Genomic DNA, 15,226 nt, shown 5'->3' with positions numbered 1-15,226 from the left:
GTTTCCTCTGCGAGTAGTAAGTAGGCAAGAAAAAGGCAAAATAAATGTTCGCGAGTCTTTTGCATTGCCTACTTCTTGTTTTGTGAGTAAGGTTCGCAGATTTCCACCACTGGCACTGCCTTCAGCATGGTCTTGCTTTGTATAGCCGCGCATCTTATCCCAGGGCGAAGGAGGTCACCTGGGCTCCTGGCGAAGGAATTGGTTTAGAATTTTTGCGCACGCACAGATCCGTGATTCGTCGAACTGAGTCAGTACATACTATCCCGAGTAGCACACATGTTGCAAGTTAGTTGCCGTAACTTTTATGTGACGAAATGCAATGAAATTTGTTTAAACTGTGCTGCTTGGGATGAGTCTCCGGCCTTCGTAATACATAGTGTACGAGGTTTGAAGTATTTGCTATTATTGAACTAGTTTCTTGAATTTATTAAGTATAAGAAATCAGTACATATTCTCCTTCATCCATTCCATGTAATCAGCAACCTTAGTGTACACCGAGGGCACCACTCCACACCCAGACCCAAAGGACACAATCCCAAACTGTACGAAACGGATTCCCCGGTTGTACTCCGCACTGTACCCAAGGGGAGCTCCTCCATCGCCTTTGCAACTATCCGCCCCGTCTGGTTCACCTACACATAGTTGATTGTCGGTCAGCTTGAAACCTCGTATTTCCATCCACGCCTCACACTCCGATCGGTTAGCGCGTTTGACGGTGGTCTTGAGAAGAGTCATTGACTTTTGTTCATCCTCGGTGTCACCCCAACCGGTAACGATGTACTGAGGTAGTTGAAGACCTTGCAGGTGCGGTGACGTGGGGAGACAGATGGGCTGAATATGATCTAGATGGAAAACAGGATGTAAATCATTAAGCAATTGATTATCAATTTGCGTATTTTTATTTATATTTACCTTCAAATGTCACATCCTTATCTAATCGAATCAAGGCAATGTTATCCCTTTGTAATCGTTTGTTGTAACCTTGATGGCGAGCAATGCATTCAATTCCGTAATCGCGAACAGGTGGAGCACACTCACGATCATCATCCGATCGGCAATCTGTGTCTTGATCCATAGTGTGTTCGCCCAATCTCACTTGGTATCTGTAAAACCTCAGAAGAATGAAGTGAGAATAATGATTTTATCAGCATTCTTATTTCAACAGATTTTTCCATTGATGAATCTGTATGCACGATTCCAATCGATTTAAACGATCTCCCTGTACTGAAGTATCAATTTAACCCCATTGAATTATGTTCTCTCTGGGTTACGGTACTATACCAGCTAAAAAGATAAACATTACGGTTTCTTGCTCTCCTTCACGCAATGTGCTGCCGTCAGGACATAGCGCACGCTTATCAAGCTTCCCGTGCAAAGGTTCTCCAATTCGTGTATGGGAGCCACTAGGTAACGCACAATCGCCATCCAGGGAAACTCGAATAGATCTGCTTTTCGGCCTTGTAGTATCCGGTTAACGACATATCGTCCGCAATCGAGCGGAAAATCATCTAACTTCTTACTAGAATTCTTTGTTTCCACTGTTTCACATTTTTTGGCGGGAACACCACTAGCTGTAGAAAATTGATAACATTATCAGTTGTAGCAAATTCTAAGATGGAACTTGTCACGCACGTATTATAAATTTGTACTCATCTGATTTCTCCACCAGCTCCAATTTTGTATTTTTTTCAATCCATGGGATGAAATTCTTTACTTTAATGAACGTAGCATAACCATCTAAGCGGCAATTATTATTATCGACGTGGTCGTCCCTAAGCATGGACAGTATTCCTATTAGGTACCAAGTTTCTGCACTTTTGGTGAATATCCCACCCCCGATGTCTCCGTTGCAGACACTAGTAAAGTTAGCATATCCTGCACAAAAGGTGGCTTCCTCCCGCACTGGACAACCAGATCCACTGTAAATCGGGAGTTGCAAATCACTGAGCTCACTGGAACCATTCACACTACTCGAACCCCATCCGACAACAGTTCCTTTGCCTTCACGAAAGTCGCCTTTCTGATCGACACAAGCCGGATGAACATAATCACTGAATCGTACCACCGTGCTCAACATCAGCACTGCGATATCAGCGCGGTGTGTGTTCGCTGTAAAGTTCGGGTGAACGAGCACATCCCTCACCGAGTATTGCTGCGACATCAGCTGGAATGGGGCATTCAAGCTCAGAACCCCAAGTCGCACCAGGATTGTTTCGTTGCTCAACTTTTCCCCATTCTCTACATCACAAACACATTGCGCTGCGGTTACGACGAAGCTCTCATCGATCATCGTTCCACCACACACGTACACGGCGCCCTCGGCCCGAATCTGATAGATCGCCGCGTGCCATGGCCACTCCCCCGGCAGGGCATCGATCTCCTTCTCGGCAAGCTCTTCTGGTCCTATTGGCTGGACCCCGCACCGAAGCGTCAATCCTTCGAAAGGGATCGATTCCAGCAGGCCACACCCTGAGACAATCAGCAACAAACTGATCGGATGGAGCATGGCTCCCGAAGATACACCTCTACTGAATTGAAGATGTGCACTGTTTGATTGTTTATGAATGGATTAGAAATCATCATACTTTATTGTGGTTCTACCTCGTGAGCGAAAATGTATCGCTCTGTCTGGACGCTCTGGAATTCCTCTTTCGATTTAAGTCATCTCTCTTTCTCATTCTGGTGATTGATGGCACCATTAACTTGTGCAGCTAGATTGGATCGTTGAAATGGTTCACGAAAAGGCGCTATCTTAAAACTTGTTTTAGTAGAGACACTGAACCTTTTAGTATTAATTTACTAGCTTATGGGTTCAACTGAAGACACTATTTTTTCCTTTCTCGTGCAACTAAGTTGTATCGAAAGGCTATATGATCACTCCAAAACGAATATTTGATAAGAGGCCCAGGGACCCATAGGGTTATGTACCAATCGACTCAGCGAATTACATGCCGGTTCCATTCGACGGGGAATCCTGTCCCATTGCTTGCTATTAAAAATGGCTAGATCGAATGGGATCAAAAGTTATGGCCAAAACACTATTTTTTTTACTCAAAGCACCGACATTGCTAGGTGGATTAATCAGGGTTTTTAATCTTTCGTTTAAGCGAGGATACTTCAATAGTTACAGTTGATATTATCGTCAGACAAAAACGTGCAAGGTGAACGCTGCTGCTAGGAGTTCAGAAAAAAAAATGGCTCTGCATCAGCAGACACTATTGTCTGCCAAAGTTCTGTCTCAAAAGTACCTGGCTCAACTGACACATTTGCCAATATTCCCAATAATTCAATTTAAATTATTTTTGACTGTTCGGTTTATTTATTTATCCAATGAAGAAAACTTAAAGGTATTGTAGTGCAACATTCATTTTTATTGTTTATTTTTTGATTCCAGGTCATAATACCTGGATTTACATACACAGAAACAAATAATGAAAAGTTAACAGCGCGTAAAACATGAAATGCGGAAATTTACACTTTTCTACGCGGAAATGGTCCTCTTCCTAACAAATTTGCTTACAACTTGCAAGCAATATTGACGATTCACGTAAAAAATTGTATACATTTAGGCTATACCTCGCGCGGAATTACGTAAATTTCAGTGGATTTTTCTATCTGTGATAAAACGGCCTACTATTCCATACCAATGAAATGGGTGACCATTATTTAACTGAAATGAGTTGCATAAAATCCATTATAACATTCATTTGGGTGCTCAAGTTGGAAACCAGGGACATCAGTGACTATGTCCAAGGGCTTGACCCTCCCCAGGTCAACTGCGAGTTGTGCTCAGTGTTGCCATAGGAAAAGGTTTATCTGGAAAGCTACAGATGTTTTGACAAATTTCGGTGCAGATTACCAAAAAGTTCAGATTGGTACAGATTTTTGGCAAACCAAACCTCTGAAAAAAATCCATTTTAACTTTGTTCAAACTTTTTTAGATCTTCTGAATCGTAGTTTTATAGTAGTTTTATAAAAACACATGAATATTGGTGTTTGGTACTTTTTCCTTCTAAGTTTCAAAAACTTTGAAACTAAATCCACTACCAACAGTAAAGGCTGGATCACAATAGCGCGTTGGGCGTCGCGTCGCGATGGGCGTTGAAGTCAGCGTTTTGTACTACAACGCAACGCCAATAAACGTGACGCATTCTCGCCCACAATACAACGTTCGCGTAATTTATATGCTGTGGTTTTCGCGCACCGTATGTGACATCCGTGCACTCAGTACCGCCGCCAGAAGCTCCAGGCGCGGAATTGACACTTGTTTCAAGGGAGCAACTTTCGCCCGGCTCATCACTAGCGTGCACTTCACCTCTCCACGCACCATGGCACGAAAATATGCCACACATCCATACCCCGTCTCACCCGCGTCCGCAAAAATATGCAGCTGTACGTCCCGGATTTCATCGGACCTCGCAGTGCCGAAGTAGCTGCGCGACAACTTAAATGCCTGGACATTCGCCAACATGCTCGTCCACCGCGTCCACTTTTTGTATGATAGATCATCCCACTGGCATCTTGTTCTCCACAGATCTTGCACCAGCATTTTACCCAGGATGGTAACTGGAGCTAGGAATCCGGCCGGGTCAAACTGTGCCATGACTATGCTACTATGCTGTGTACCATCCGCTTGGTGGGACGTTCTTCTCCTCGGAGGACTTTGGAACACTCGAACTTCGAAGCGGTCTCAAAACAGAAGACGTCTTCTATCGTATCCCATACTACGCCCAGCACACGTTAATACTCTGCAGCCTTATTTTCGCTAAAGTCTACTGCCGACTCACCGCTTTGCTCGCCAACCGCCTGCAGGAACGCATTGGAGTTAGACACCCAGTTCCTAATTCGAAAACCGCCACACGAATGAACATATCTCACTTCGTTGGCTCTCTGGATCGCTTCTTCCACGGTGTCCACACTGTCGTAGTAATCGTTCACGTAATGACGTTTGACTATTGCATCTGCTGCTTCCGGGTACCTCTTCGCAAATTGCTTCGCATGGACGTTCTTCACGTACTGCGCTGAACTGGGCGAACACGTGGATCCGAAAGTCGCCACGTCCATCACGAATATCTGTGGAGCCTCTTCGCTACCTGACCTAAATAGGGAATCGCTGCGCCTGCTTGTCCTCCGATGTGATGCAGATTTGGTGATACATTTCCTGGATGTCGCCTCCAAAGGCGACCGGTAGTTCTCGGAAATGGCAGATCACTCGCGGAAGGGGAACTAACATATCCGGACCTTTGAGCAGCTCGGAATTCAGGGAAATGCCATTCACTGATGCTGCTGCATCCCATACTAGGCGCACTTTGCCTGGCCTTCGTGGGCTCACCACGACGTTGAGGGGTAGGTACCACACAGCAGATTGAGCTGTCTCCATCAACTCTGCGTCGGTTACTTTGTGCGCGTATCCTTTCTGCTGGTACTCCTCGATCTGCCGACACACATTCTCCTTCAGCGCTGGATTCCTTTCTAATATCCGATCGAGTGCATGCATTCTCCGCATAGCCATTGAGTAGCTATCGGGGAATTTCCGGACATCGCTGCGCCACAACAGTCCAGTTTCGAACCGATGGCCCACTCGCTGTGTTGTCGCCTCCAGGATCTCCCTAGCACGCTTCTCTTCCAACGGTTCTGGCACAGCGAACGATGCACCCGCTGTTTCTTCCAGCACATATTGCTCCCGCATCAAATCATGGAGCTCCTGATTGCTCACCGTTGCGATAGAATGAACGCTGGCTCTACGTTTTTCGGACCCATATATTGTCCAACCCATCTTCGATCGCACGGCGATCGGTTCGTTCGGTCTACCAACACGTGACTCCAGCGGCGCAAACAGGTGTAGGTTATCCAAACCGATGAGGATGGTCGGCACCCCGGACGGAAAATCTTTCACTGGCACGCCCACAAGATGTGTGTACCGCTTCACTACCTCTGCGTATCGAACATTCTGTTTGGGTAACTGCAACTCCGATACTGTACGAGTGTTGAACAGCGGAAATTTCTCCTTCGAGCCCTTTGCTGCCACCATCATCTCTACGCAGCGGGACTCGTTTTCGAACCGGTTGATGTTCCCGGTCCACGTTACTATCAACGGCTTCAGTGAACCCTCAGCTTTCAATCGTTCGGCTACCACATCATCGACCAAAGTCGCAGATAACCCTTCGTCCAGGAACGTGCAGTCAGATATCGCTTTCTGCAATTGCACAGATCTTTCCACGCGATGTAACAAAGGATGATGGTTTCCTTGACAATCTCGCACCACGCACCGGATCTTCGATGAGCAGCGACTACTACTATGTTTGTTTAGGCAGATTCCACACAGTTTCTGCCTCTCCACCTCTCTAAGCCTTTCGGCGATATTCATTCGCCGGAACTCATCGCAATTTCTGATCAAATGATCCGTCCGCTCACAGATCCAGCACGGCTGACTGACTGCCTCGATCCGCGATCCTTCGCTCCGCTTCTGTGCTAATTCATGCATATACACAAACTCCTTCTTCCTAGGATTATCTCTCCCAGGACGCGCTCGCTCGTACACTGACAACATTGTGAACTCCGTAACCTCGGACACATCCGAAACGATTTCGGTGGTGAAGTTCGAGAACATCCTTAGTGGACTGTCAATTTTTCCACGCTTGAACCGGACCCAGTCCAGCTTATAGATCGGTGGTAGCTTGTCCACCAACTCCTGTATCAGCATCGGGTTGTTCAGGTGGTCTCTGAGCTGTGCAGCTTCGTGATGATCGCACAGTTGCTTCACCGTAATCCAGAAGTTAATGAAGGTCTCCAGCTGATCTCCTCTCGGCGCAGGAAAATTCCTCACTTTTGGCAGCAGCTTCTTCAGCAACTTTTCCGGCCTTCCGAAAAGATTCCTTAGATCGCAAATAACATCCGGAACCAAATCCGGCAGCACTAGCCGACTCCTGACTGCCTCGAGTGCGTCTCCCTGTAGACAGTCCTGCAGCCGCTTCAAGTTCTCCAAGTCCGTGAACCCGCACGTCGTGTGCTCGAAGCAACTTATAAACAGCGGCCAGGCTTCCGGCTCTCCACGAAGCTTCCAAAGGTACTGGGACAAAGCTTTCCGAGCGGCTAGCTGCTGTTTCGAGATATGGCCAATATCACGCCCCGGCCCGTCGGAATCATGACTACTCTGCATGCTGCCATACCGGCTCTGATTGTGACGGCTTTTCGCTGGATAATCCAACGACTCGCTGCTTTCGTCTTCGCTGGGCTCTGGCTCGTTCTCGACGATTTCAGGCACTTCCTTTACCGGTTTCATCGACTTCGTTTTGTTCGCCTTGATAACCACTCCTGCTCCCAGCGGAACTCCACCTTTAGGAAAAGCTCCCCTGACATCCGAGACCGACTGCTGCGTGTTTGTCTTCCTTGACTGTTGCAGCCACTCCTCTACCGCCTGGTCCGGATCACTCTTCGACCTCCCACCGACAGCACCATCTTCGTCCTTGGACGCATTCGCCCTCTTGACGCTGTTGTCGAATTTCTTCCGGATCGCGTCTCGCTTCTCCAAAAATTCCTTCTCCGCAGCCAGTTGAGCGGCCAACATTTCCTGTTCTTACTGCAACTGCTGCTCTTCTATCTCGCGTTGTACTTGGAGCTCCAGTTCCCGCATTTCTCGTTCTTACCTCAGCTGTTCCTGCTTCCACGCTTTCTGCCTGGCGAGTAGCTTCTTCTGCGCCTCCATCTGCTTTGCAAAGGCCTTCTGCTTGGCGAGTTATTCCTCTTCCAACTGCTTCTCAGCCGGATCTGCATCGGAACCAACTCCCTGATCGGACCCTCCATCGCCTTTTTGGCCGGTCTTCTTGCCACCTCGCGTCTTGCTTCTCGTGTCCGGAACCTTCAGCTGCTGTGCACTAGCGGAAACACACACTTGACAGCGCCAATCGGCTTTCACAACCTCCTGGTCTACGCCAGCGCAGGAGAAATGAGCCCATTGCCTACATTTTCCACATTGGACCCAATCCACATCCTCCGACATCGACTCCGACATTGAACAGAACAAACATTGCTCATTTTTCGAAGGAGAGGAAGCCATTCCGAAGCAATCCGATATAAAATTTTTGATTTTGTTCGGACGGTCGGATTTTAAACGAAACCGTTTTTGAGAATCAACCTTTAAAAGGATGATCAAAAATTTTAGTTTGTTCTACTCCTTTAACTTCCATCTCAATCGTCCACGTAGACTTGTCTGCCTGTTCTACTCGCTTTCTGTGTCGTTCGTCTAATTGTCGTCTAATAAGTCCGTGGGCTGTCTTCGATAGTTTGAGCGCCACTGTACTGTCCTGCGTCAGAGTGTATTTAATTGTTATCTGCTGACCAGACTCCACGTAATTCACTCTACCACAAATACAATCTAGATTTATTCACCGTTCAACTCTCCTCTTGCAATACAATTTTCTTCGATTCGCTACTAATTCTATTTACTCAACTTCGGTATTTTTTATATTTTCCCTTTTTCCCCTTTAATGTAGGGTTACTGCTCCTGGACTTCATCTCATAGCTCCGATATTGGTCTCACGAAAAACAAAGCAATGAAAAGGTATTTTGTTTGTTTATTATTTTTGTGATTTTTTTCAGCAGTGAGCATGCATGTTAGCAAAAACAAGCGACGAAATTGGTGCGGAATTTCTTTGTTTCGCTATGAGATGAATATATGTACAGTGAGATGGAAAACGGAACAGTTCCCCTATATGTTTCTCCCTCGCTTTAATTTTATCACTCACTCTCACCATCATATCAGCTGTGAACTGACATTTGCCTAATCGGCCAAATATTGGTTGTGATGCGGCTGCGTCTGGGCAGGGTTGCCAGAACACTGAGGAAGGGGAAGGATGGTTAGTTGGACACCTACTTAAGAAAAATGCAGAGAACTCTACGACCTCTCATAGGTGCCACGGGAGGTTTTGGGATTGTGTGGAAGGTTATAACAGTAGGAATCGTTTTGGTATAACGTGAAACACAGGAAGACTAAGATAGAAATACAAAGTAGGAAAGGGACGAGCCTGGAATTGAACCCACGACCTCCTGCTTATAAAACTACAGGAAGAAATTCCGTAAGAACTCCTGGATGAACTCCCAAATAAACTTCCATAAGAATTCCAGGAGAAACTCCTGAAAGACCTCCCGGAGGAACGAGCCTTAATGAATTCCTGAAAGAAAGCCTGAATCAATTTCCGGATGAACTATTGGTGGAACTCCTGGAGGAATTTTCAAGGGAAAACCGGTGGAATAGCCGGAGTTGAATTTTTAGAGGAACTTCCGAAATCCTATTTCCCATGAAATTCCTGCCAAATATCATCCAGGAATTTCCTGTGAAGTTTCTGAAGGGATTTCCGGAGGAACTATTGGAAAAACTCCTGGAGGAGCTCCCTGAGGAATTCTCACAAGGAAATCCTGAAATAATTCTTGGAGAAGTTCATGAAGGAATTTCTGGAGAAATATCTGAATGGATTCCCGGGAAAATACCAGGAGGAATTAATACAGAAATTCCCAGATGAATTGCTGATGAAATTACCGGATGAATTCCCGGAGGTTTGTTCTGAAGAAATTCCAGGAAGAGCTCTTGGTAGCGGAGCTGAGCTCGTCAAGATGGCCCCGGAAAAGCTGGCCACTTGCCTGCACAAACTGATAGTCAGAATCTGGGAAACCGAACAGCTACCGGAGGAGTGGAAGGAAGGGGTTATATGCCCCATCTACAAGAAAGGCGACAAGCTGGAGTGCGAGAACTTTCGAGCGATCACCGTCCTTAATGCCGCCTACAAAGTGATATCCCAGATCATCTTCCGTCGTCTGTCACCATTAGTGAGTGAGTTCGTGGGAAGTTATCAAGCCAGCTTCGTTGACGGCCGCTCGCCAACGGACCAGATTTTTACTGTACGGCAAATCCTTCAAAAATGCCGTGAATACCAGGTCCCAACGCACCATCTGTTCATTGATTTCAAGGCGGCATACGACAGTATAGACCGCGTAGCGCTATGGAAAATTATGGACGAGAACAGCTTCCCTGGGAAGCTTATCAGACTGATCAAAGCAACGGTGGATGGTGTGCAAAACTGTGTGAAGATCTCGGGCGAACACTCCAGTTCGTTCGAATCGCGCCGGAGACTAAGACAAGGTGATGGACTTTCATGCCTGTTGTTCAACGTTGCGCTAGAAGGTGTCATGCGGAGAGCCGGGTGTAGCAGCCGGGGTACGATTTTCAACAGATCCAGTCAATTTATTTGCTTTGCGGATGACATGGACATTGTCGGCCGAACATTTGCAAAGGTGGCAGAACTGTGCACCCGCCTGAAACGTGAAGCAACAAAAGTTGGACTGGTGGAGAATGCGTCAAAGACAAAGTACATGCTTGTGGGCGGAACCGAGCGCGACAGGGCCCGCCTGGGAAGCAGTGTTACGATAGACGGGGATACCTTCGAGGTGGTCGAGGAATTCGTCTACCTCGGTTCCTTGTTAACGGCTGACAACAACGTTCGTCGTGAAATACGAAGGCGCATCATCTGTGGAAGTCGGGCCTACTACGGGCTCCAGAAGAAACTGCGGTCGAAAAAGATTCGCCACCGCACCAAATGTGTCATGTACAAGACGCTAATAAGACCGGTTGTCCTCTACGGACATGAAACATGGACAATGCTCGAGGAGGACTTGCAAGCACTCGGAGTATTCGAGAGACGGGTGCTTAGGACCATCTTTGGCGGTGTGCAAGAAGACGGTGTGTGGCGGCGAAGAATGAACCATGAGCTCGCCCAACTCTACGGCGAACCCAGTATCCAGAAGTAGGCTGACCAGATCAATTCGGTGAAAAAACGGGACAAACGTACTTACAAAACGGGACAAAAAACCTTGTGACAAAATTCAAGAGCTGTGGAAATTTCAAAATTTATGGGCCTAATTTTCATTTTCTATGTAAAAATTTAGATTTTTTTAGAGTAAATCATTCACCATTATAACCTTCTGTTGTATTAAGTTAGTTGTGGGCAGTGCCGTAGCCACGGGGGTGATTTTGGACATAACCCCCCCCCCCAGAGATACAATTTCTAGAAGATTTTTTCTCCTCGAAAAAAAAAATGTTCAGAAGATCCCCCCAGACCAATTTTCTGGCTACGCCACTAGTTGTGGGAAAACACCAAACTACAAATATTTCACTTTTCAAAGGGGCATGAAAAAAAACATAAAGAAACAAAAGATTACGCATTTTTTCAAAATATTTTGAAAAATTGTGAAATTTTGAAATTTTATTCTATTCTACTTTTAAACATGGATTTTATTATTGACCAATATTGAAAACTTTTTCAATTTTGAACAATTGAAAATAACAAAAAAGTCAAAGTACCCTGCCTTAAGGTCTAGGCATTGGAAAGATAAGAAAAAATAATTTAAGGAATAAAAATGTCAAATGCGAAAAGAGCAATTGGGGATATTTTTTTCGCGTGCTGAAACCTTTTTTCATGAATATTAGTGCGGGAAAGTCTACGGATAAGAATAACGAGAATCTCATCAAGGAAAGAACATGAATGAAATATAATTTTAATTATTTCCATGAATATGGTTGGCACTTTTCGATCAAAATTGGCAAAAATAAGCCTCACACCTCGGGAATCTTGTCCATTGATTTTGTTCCCATGTGCTTCCAAAAAGATTGGGACTCTTCCACAGAATTGGGGCTCATGCAATATCGTCGCGAAAAGTAGAACAAATCCTAGCTAATTTATAGACTGGTTTACAGCTCGGACTCTCGGAGATTTGCGCCGAATTATATTTTGAATCGGGCCGAAATTCTAATTTCCTACAACGGAATCCCATAAATCCCACCCACAAATTAGGAAGCGATATTTCTGTCCCTGTGCATCATTTTATTGATGTTGAGGCGTGACCTGATTTTCAGGATATACTTCCTACCAAGCTACCGGTTCCATTCAATCCACTGATAAAATTGGCCAATTTCGAACGCCTTTGAAATAAGCAGAAAAAGTCATTGAAATGAAACTGTAGGAAAAAAAGATCTTCCTGTCACCTGTTATCATTAACTGAACCTTAAGAAAAGTCGATCCATGCAAAATACATAACGGCATAAATAGAATTGTTTTTAAAGCAACACTTTCAGCCCTAGGCTGGCTCATCTCCGGCAAAGCAACACTGATAACATAACATCTCACACTTTTTTGTTGGATTTCGTCCACTTTCTTTCTATATGGTTATAGATTCCTGCATAAAGTATTGAATTTGTTTGAATAATATTTTGGAGCCCTTTGGAAGAATCCTTGATGAACTTATATCCATAAAAAAAATCATGAAAATAAAGTTAAAAAAAATCTTTGGAAGAATCAATGAAAAAACGGGACAAATTGAGGATTTTGAAGATTACGACGGGACAATACAATAAGGTCTAAAAAACGGGACTGTCCCGTTAAATACGGTACGGATGGTCAGCCTAAGAAGGTAGCTAAAGCCGGAAGGGTACGAGGGGCAGGACATGTTGCAAGAATGCCGGACAACAACCCTGCAAAGATGCTGTTCGCTTCCGATCCGGCAGGTACGAGACGGCGTGGAGCGCAGCGAGCGAGATGGGTAGACCAGGTGCAAAACGACTTGGCGAGCGTGGGGCGTATCCGAGGATGTAGATATGCGGCATCGAACCGTGTATTGTGGCGTCAAATTGTTGATTCAGTATTATCTGTTTAGATGTAAACTAAATAAATGAAATGAGCTCTTGGAAGATATCCTGGAGGAAATCTCAAATGAATTTCCGAATGAAATTCTAGAGTAAATTCCGATTGAATTCCGGAAAGAATTCTAAGGCAATTCCGCGGAAAAATTCTCGGAGAAATTCCTAAAGTAATTCCTGGAGATGTACCTGAAGGAATTCCCGGGAAAATACCTGGAAGAATTTCCGGGGAAATACTTGGACGAATTCCTGGAGAAATTCCTAAAGAAATTTATAGACGAATTTTTGAAAGATATTCTGAAGTAATTGCGGAAAGAATTCCAGAATGAAATCCTAGAAGATTTCGCTATTGAATTTATGGAGCTATTCCCGGAAAAAAAAATCCTGGAAGTTATCCTGGAGGAAATAAAGAAAGAGTTCGTGAAGGTATGCCCGGAGATGTTCCTAGAAGAATTTCTGAAGTAATTTCTTATAGATTTACAAGTGAAATTATGGAGCGAAATTTCCTTCAAATTTTCCTTCAAATTTTTTTGAAGAAGCTTGTGAGGAAATTCCGTATGTATTCTTAAAGTAACTCTAATTAATTGATTTTCATTGGCTTTCCCTGAACTCTTAAATGCATTCATGAAGGAAATGCCGGAGATTTTTCTGGAACAATAACCGAAGAAATATCTAGAAGTAAAACTTGAAGAGAAGAAAAAAAAATCTTCAAGGAATTTCCTCATGAATTTCCCAAAAACAAATTGGTGAGGGGTTTTTAGATAAGGAGAAATTACAAATATTTGAGGATTTTCGAACGATTTTCAGAGGAATTTGTGGATAACTTTCCGGAGGAATTTAGAAGTTCCCAGGGGAGCTTCTAGAAGTATTTCAAGGAGAATACTTGAACCCTGGAATACTAGGGCCTTCTTTAGCCGTGCGGCTACAAAGCAAGACCGTGCTGAGGGTGGCTGCGTTCGATTTCCGGTGCCGGTCTAGACAATTTTCGGATTGGAAATTGTCTCAACTTCCCTAGGCATAAAAGTATCATCGTATTAGCCTCATGATATACGAATGCAAAAATGGTAACTTGGCTTAGAAACCTCGCAGTTAATAACTGTGGAAGTGCTTAATGAACACTAAGCTGTGAGGCGGCTCTGTCACAGTGTGGGGATGTTATGCCAATAAGAAGAAGAAGACTTGAGCCCGAAATGTTTCGAGTTGTTTTGTACTTTCATATATTATGGATCCTGGATGGATACCCTAATAAGTTTTTGGGAATCTTTTAAATTTCAACCACCTATTTCTGAATATGATAGGATCGTAAAGTGCACATGTTTAAGGGAATTCATTTCAGTACTCGTTCAATCTTTCCACCTTATAGAGGGAGGGGGGGTCGAATCCTACATGTTCAAGCCAACTAAAATTATTGCGTTCAAATTGATTTTTACTATGCCTTGACAATATGGTCCGACGAAAATGTGACACGACTAAAAAATTATCGTAGTAGCAAAAATAATAATGACTAGCTTGAAATTCTAATACCAGATCTACTGAGTGGGAGTTCCGTTCGATACTACTGTCCACTATGTCATTTCTGCTGCTTAACAGAAGAAAGAACAAAGCTCAACCTGTGCTACGAATTAATGAATATGGTGAAATATCAGCTCATCCTCTGATTGCTGCTTATACGACTGAGTTAAGTGAAGAAGGGATAAATTCAAAGCTGCTGTTGCTTGGTGTAAACAATCTTGCAATCATGCGTTGCTCTATTTGCATCGAAGCGCTTTGAATTCCAATCATCTTTACTGTAAGTTTAGGTCATTTTCGGTGTTTGATGACAGAATAGTATTGTAAATATATTGTTCATGGGTGTCAGCATCAAATATTACACAACATTATGTTATATTCGAATATATGCCTCGGTCGATTAAGTCGACTTCAAGGATTTCATCACTTATTTATAAAATAGGATTTTGAGTGTGCAGAATTGCCCTGCGGGACGCGTGCACTAGCTAAGCCTTACTCTGTCTTGTGGAACAGTACTCGGTACTGGAAGAAGCATTTCACAAAATTTCACAACCCTACACACATACATAATTTCACAGATTCCGATGAATTTCGGTGAAGAATTTCTCGGTAATTATTTCACCGATTTTGTGTGATTTTTTCTTTTGTTCAACTGTAAAAACTATAGAAAATCTGTAAAATTATTTACCAAACAATTCTGCTGTTGAGATTTCGGGTAAACTTCACAGAAATCTGCGATTTATTTTAGGTGTGTATCAATACTCTACCCGAAATAACGAATTCGTGATCTACCTACAACATTGCATTACTATTATCCTCTATTGCGCACGTCAAGCGTTATCGCTGCGCAATAGAGGATGCCACGCCGCTTGTATTTCATGAATCATGGCAAACTCGGCAGTGCCAACCTGTGCCAACCATCGATTTAATGGCGCCTACTGTAGTAAGTCCAAATACTCGCTTGACAATTCTCCCGCTTCCTCCATAACTACTTCACTCGCCTTCTTGTATGCCGAGGTGTCTCCTAGCAAC

The 15,226-nt window shown here is 44.2% G+C and overlaps 3 protein-coding genes across 3 annotated transcripts; all 3 read right to left on the bottom strand.

Moving 5' to 3' along the window:
• Nucleotides 1–401: 401 nt before the first annotated feature.
• LOC134208152 (venom serine protease 34-like) lies at nt 402–2,570 on the bottom strand. Its single transcript, XM_062684220.1, has 4 exons — nt 1,633–2,570; nt 1,304–1,571; nt 913–1,103; nt 402–842 (listed from the first exon to the last, which is right to left on the bottom strand). The coding sequence occupies exons 1-4, from the start codon at nt 2,504–2,506 to the stop codon at nt 442–444; spliced, it is 1,734 nt and encodes a 577-aa protein (XP_062540204.1). The 5' UTR covers nt 2,507–2,570; the 3' UTR covers nt 402–441.
• Nucleotides 2,571–4,180: 1,610 nt separating this feature from the next.
• Nucleotides 4,181–4,603, bottom strand: LOC134205991 (uncharacterized). Its single transcript, XM_062681684.1, has one exon. It carries the CDS (start codon nt 4,601–4,603, stop codon nt 4,181–4,183), a length of 423 nt encoding a protein of 140 aa, XP_062537668.1.
• A 495-nt stretch (nt 4,604–5,098) lies between these two features.
• LOC134205990 (uncharacterized) lies at nt 5,099–7,567 on the bottom strand. The gene has a single exon (XM_062681683.1). It carries the CDS (start codon nt 7,565–7,567, stop codon nt 5,099–5,101), a length of 2,469 nt encoding a protein of 822 aa, XP_062537667.1.
• Nucleotides 7,568–15,226: the final 7,659 nt, after the last annotated feature.

Source organism: Armigeres subalbatus, chromosome 1 (genome assembly GCF_024139115.2).
Source record: "Armigeres subalbatus isolate Guangzhou_Male chromosome 1, GZ_Asu_2, whole genome shotgun sequence".
Taxonomy (NCBI): Eukaryota; Metazoa; Arthropoda; class Insecta; order Diptera; family Culicidae; genus Armigeres; species Armigeres subalbatus.
Note: the sequence above shows the minus strand (reverse complement) of the source record. Positions and strands in the feature narration are given on the sequence as shown.

Bases quoted from the DNA above. Each gene is read 5' to 3' on its own strand.
- LOC134208152 (XM_062684220.1), bottom strand. From the start codon at position 2,506: ATGCTCCATCCGATCAGTTTGTTGCTGATTGTCTCAGGGTGTGGCCTG. The intron at 1,572-1,632 runs GTGCGTGACAAG...AATTTTCTACAG, and splicing joins TGAGTACAAATTTATAATAC to CTAGTGGTGTTCCCGCCAAA. The intron at 843-912 runs GTAAATATAAAT...TTTTCCATCTAG, and splicing joins TAAGGATGTGACATTTGAAG to ATCATATTCAGCCCATCTGT.
- LOC134205991 (XM_062681684.1), bottom strand. From the start codon at position 4,603: ATGGCACAGTTTGACCCGGCCGGATTCCTAGCTCCAGTTACCATCCTG.
- LOC134205990 (XM_062681683.1), bottom strand. From the start codon at position 7,567: ATGTTGGCCGCTCAACTGGCTGCGGAGAAGGAATTTTTGGAGAAGCGA.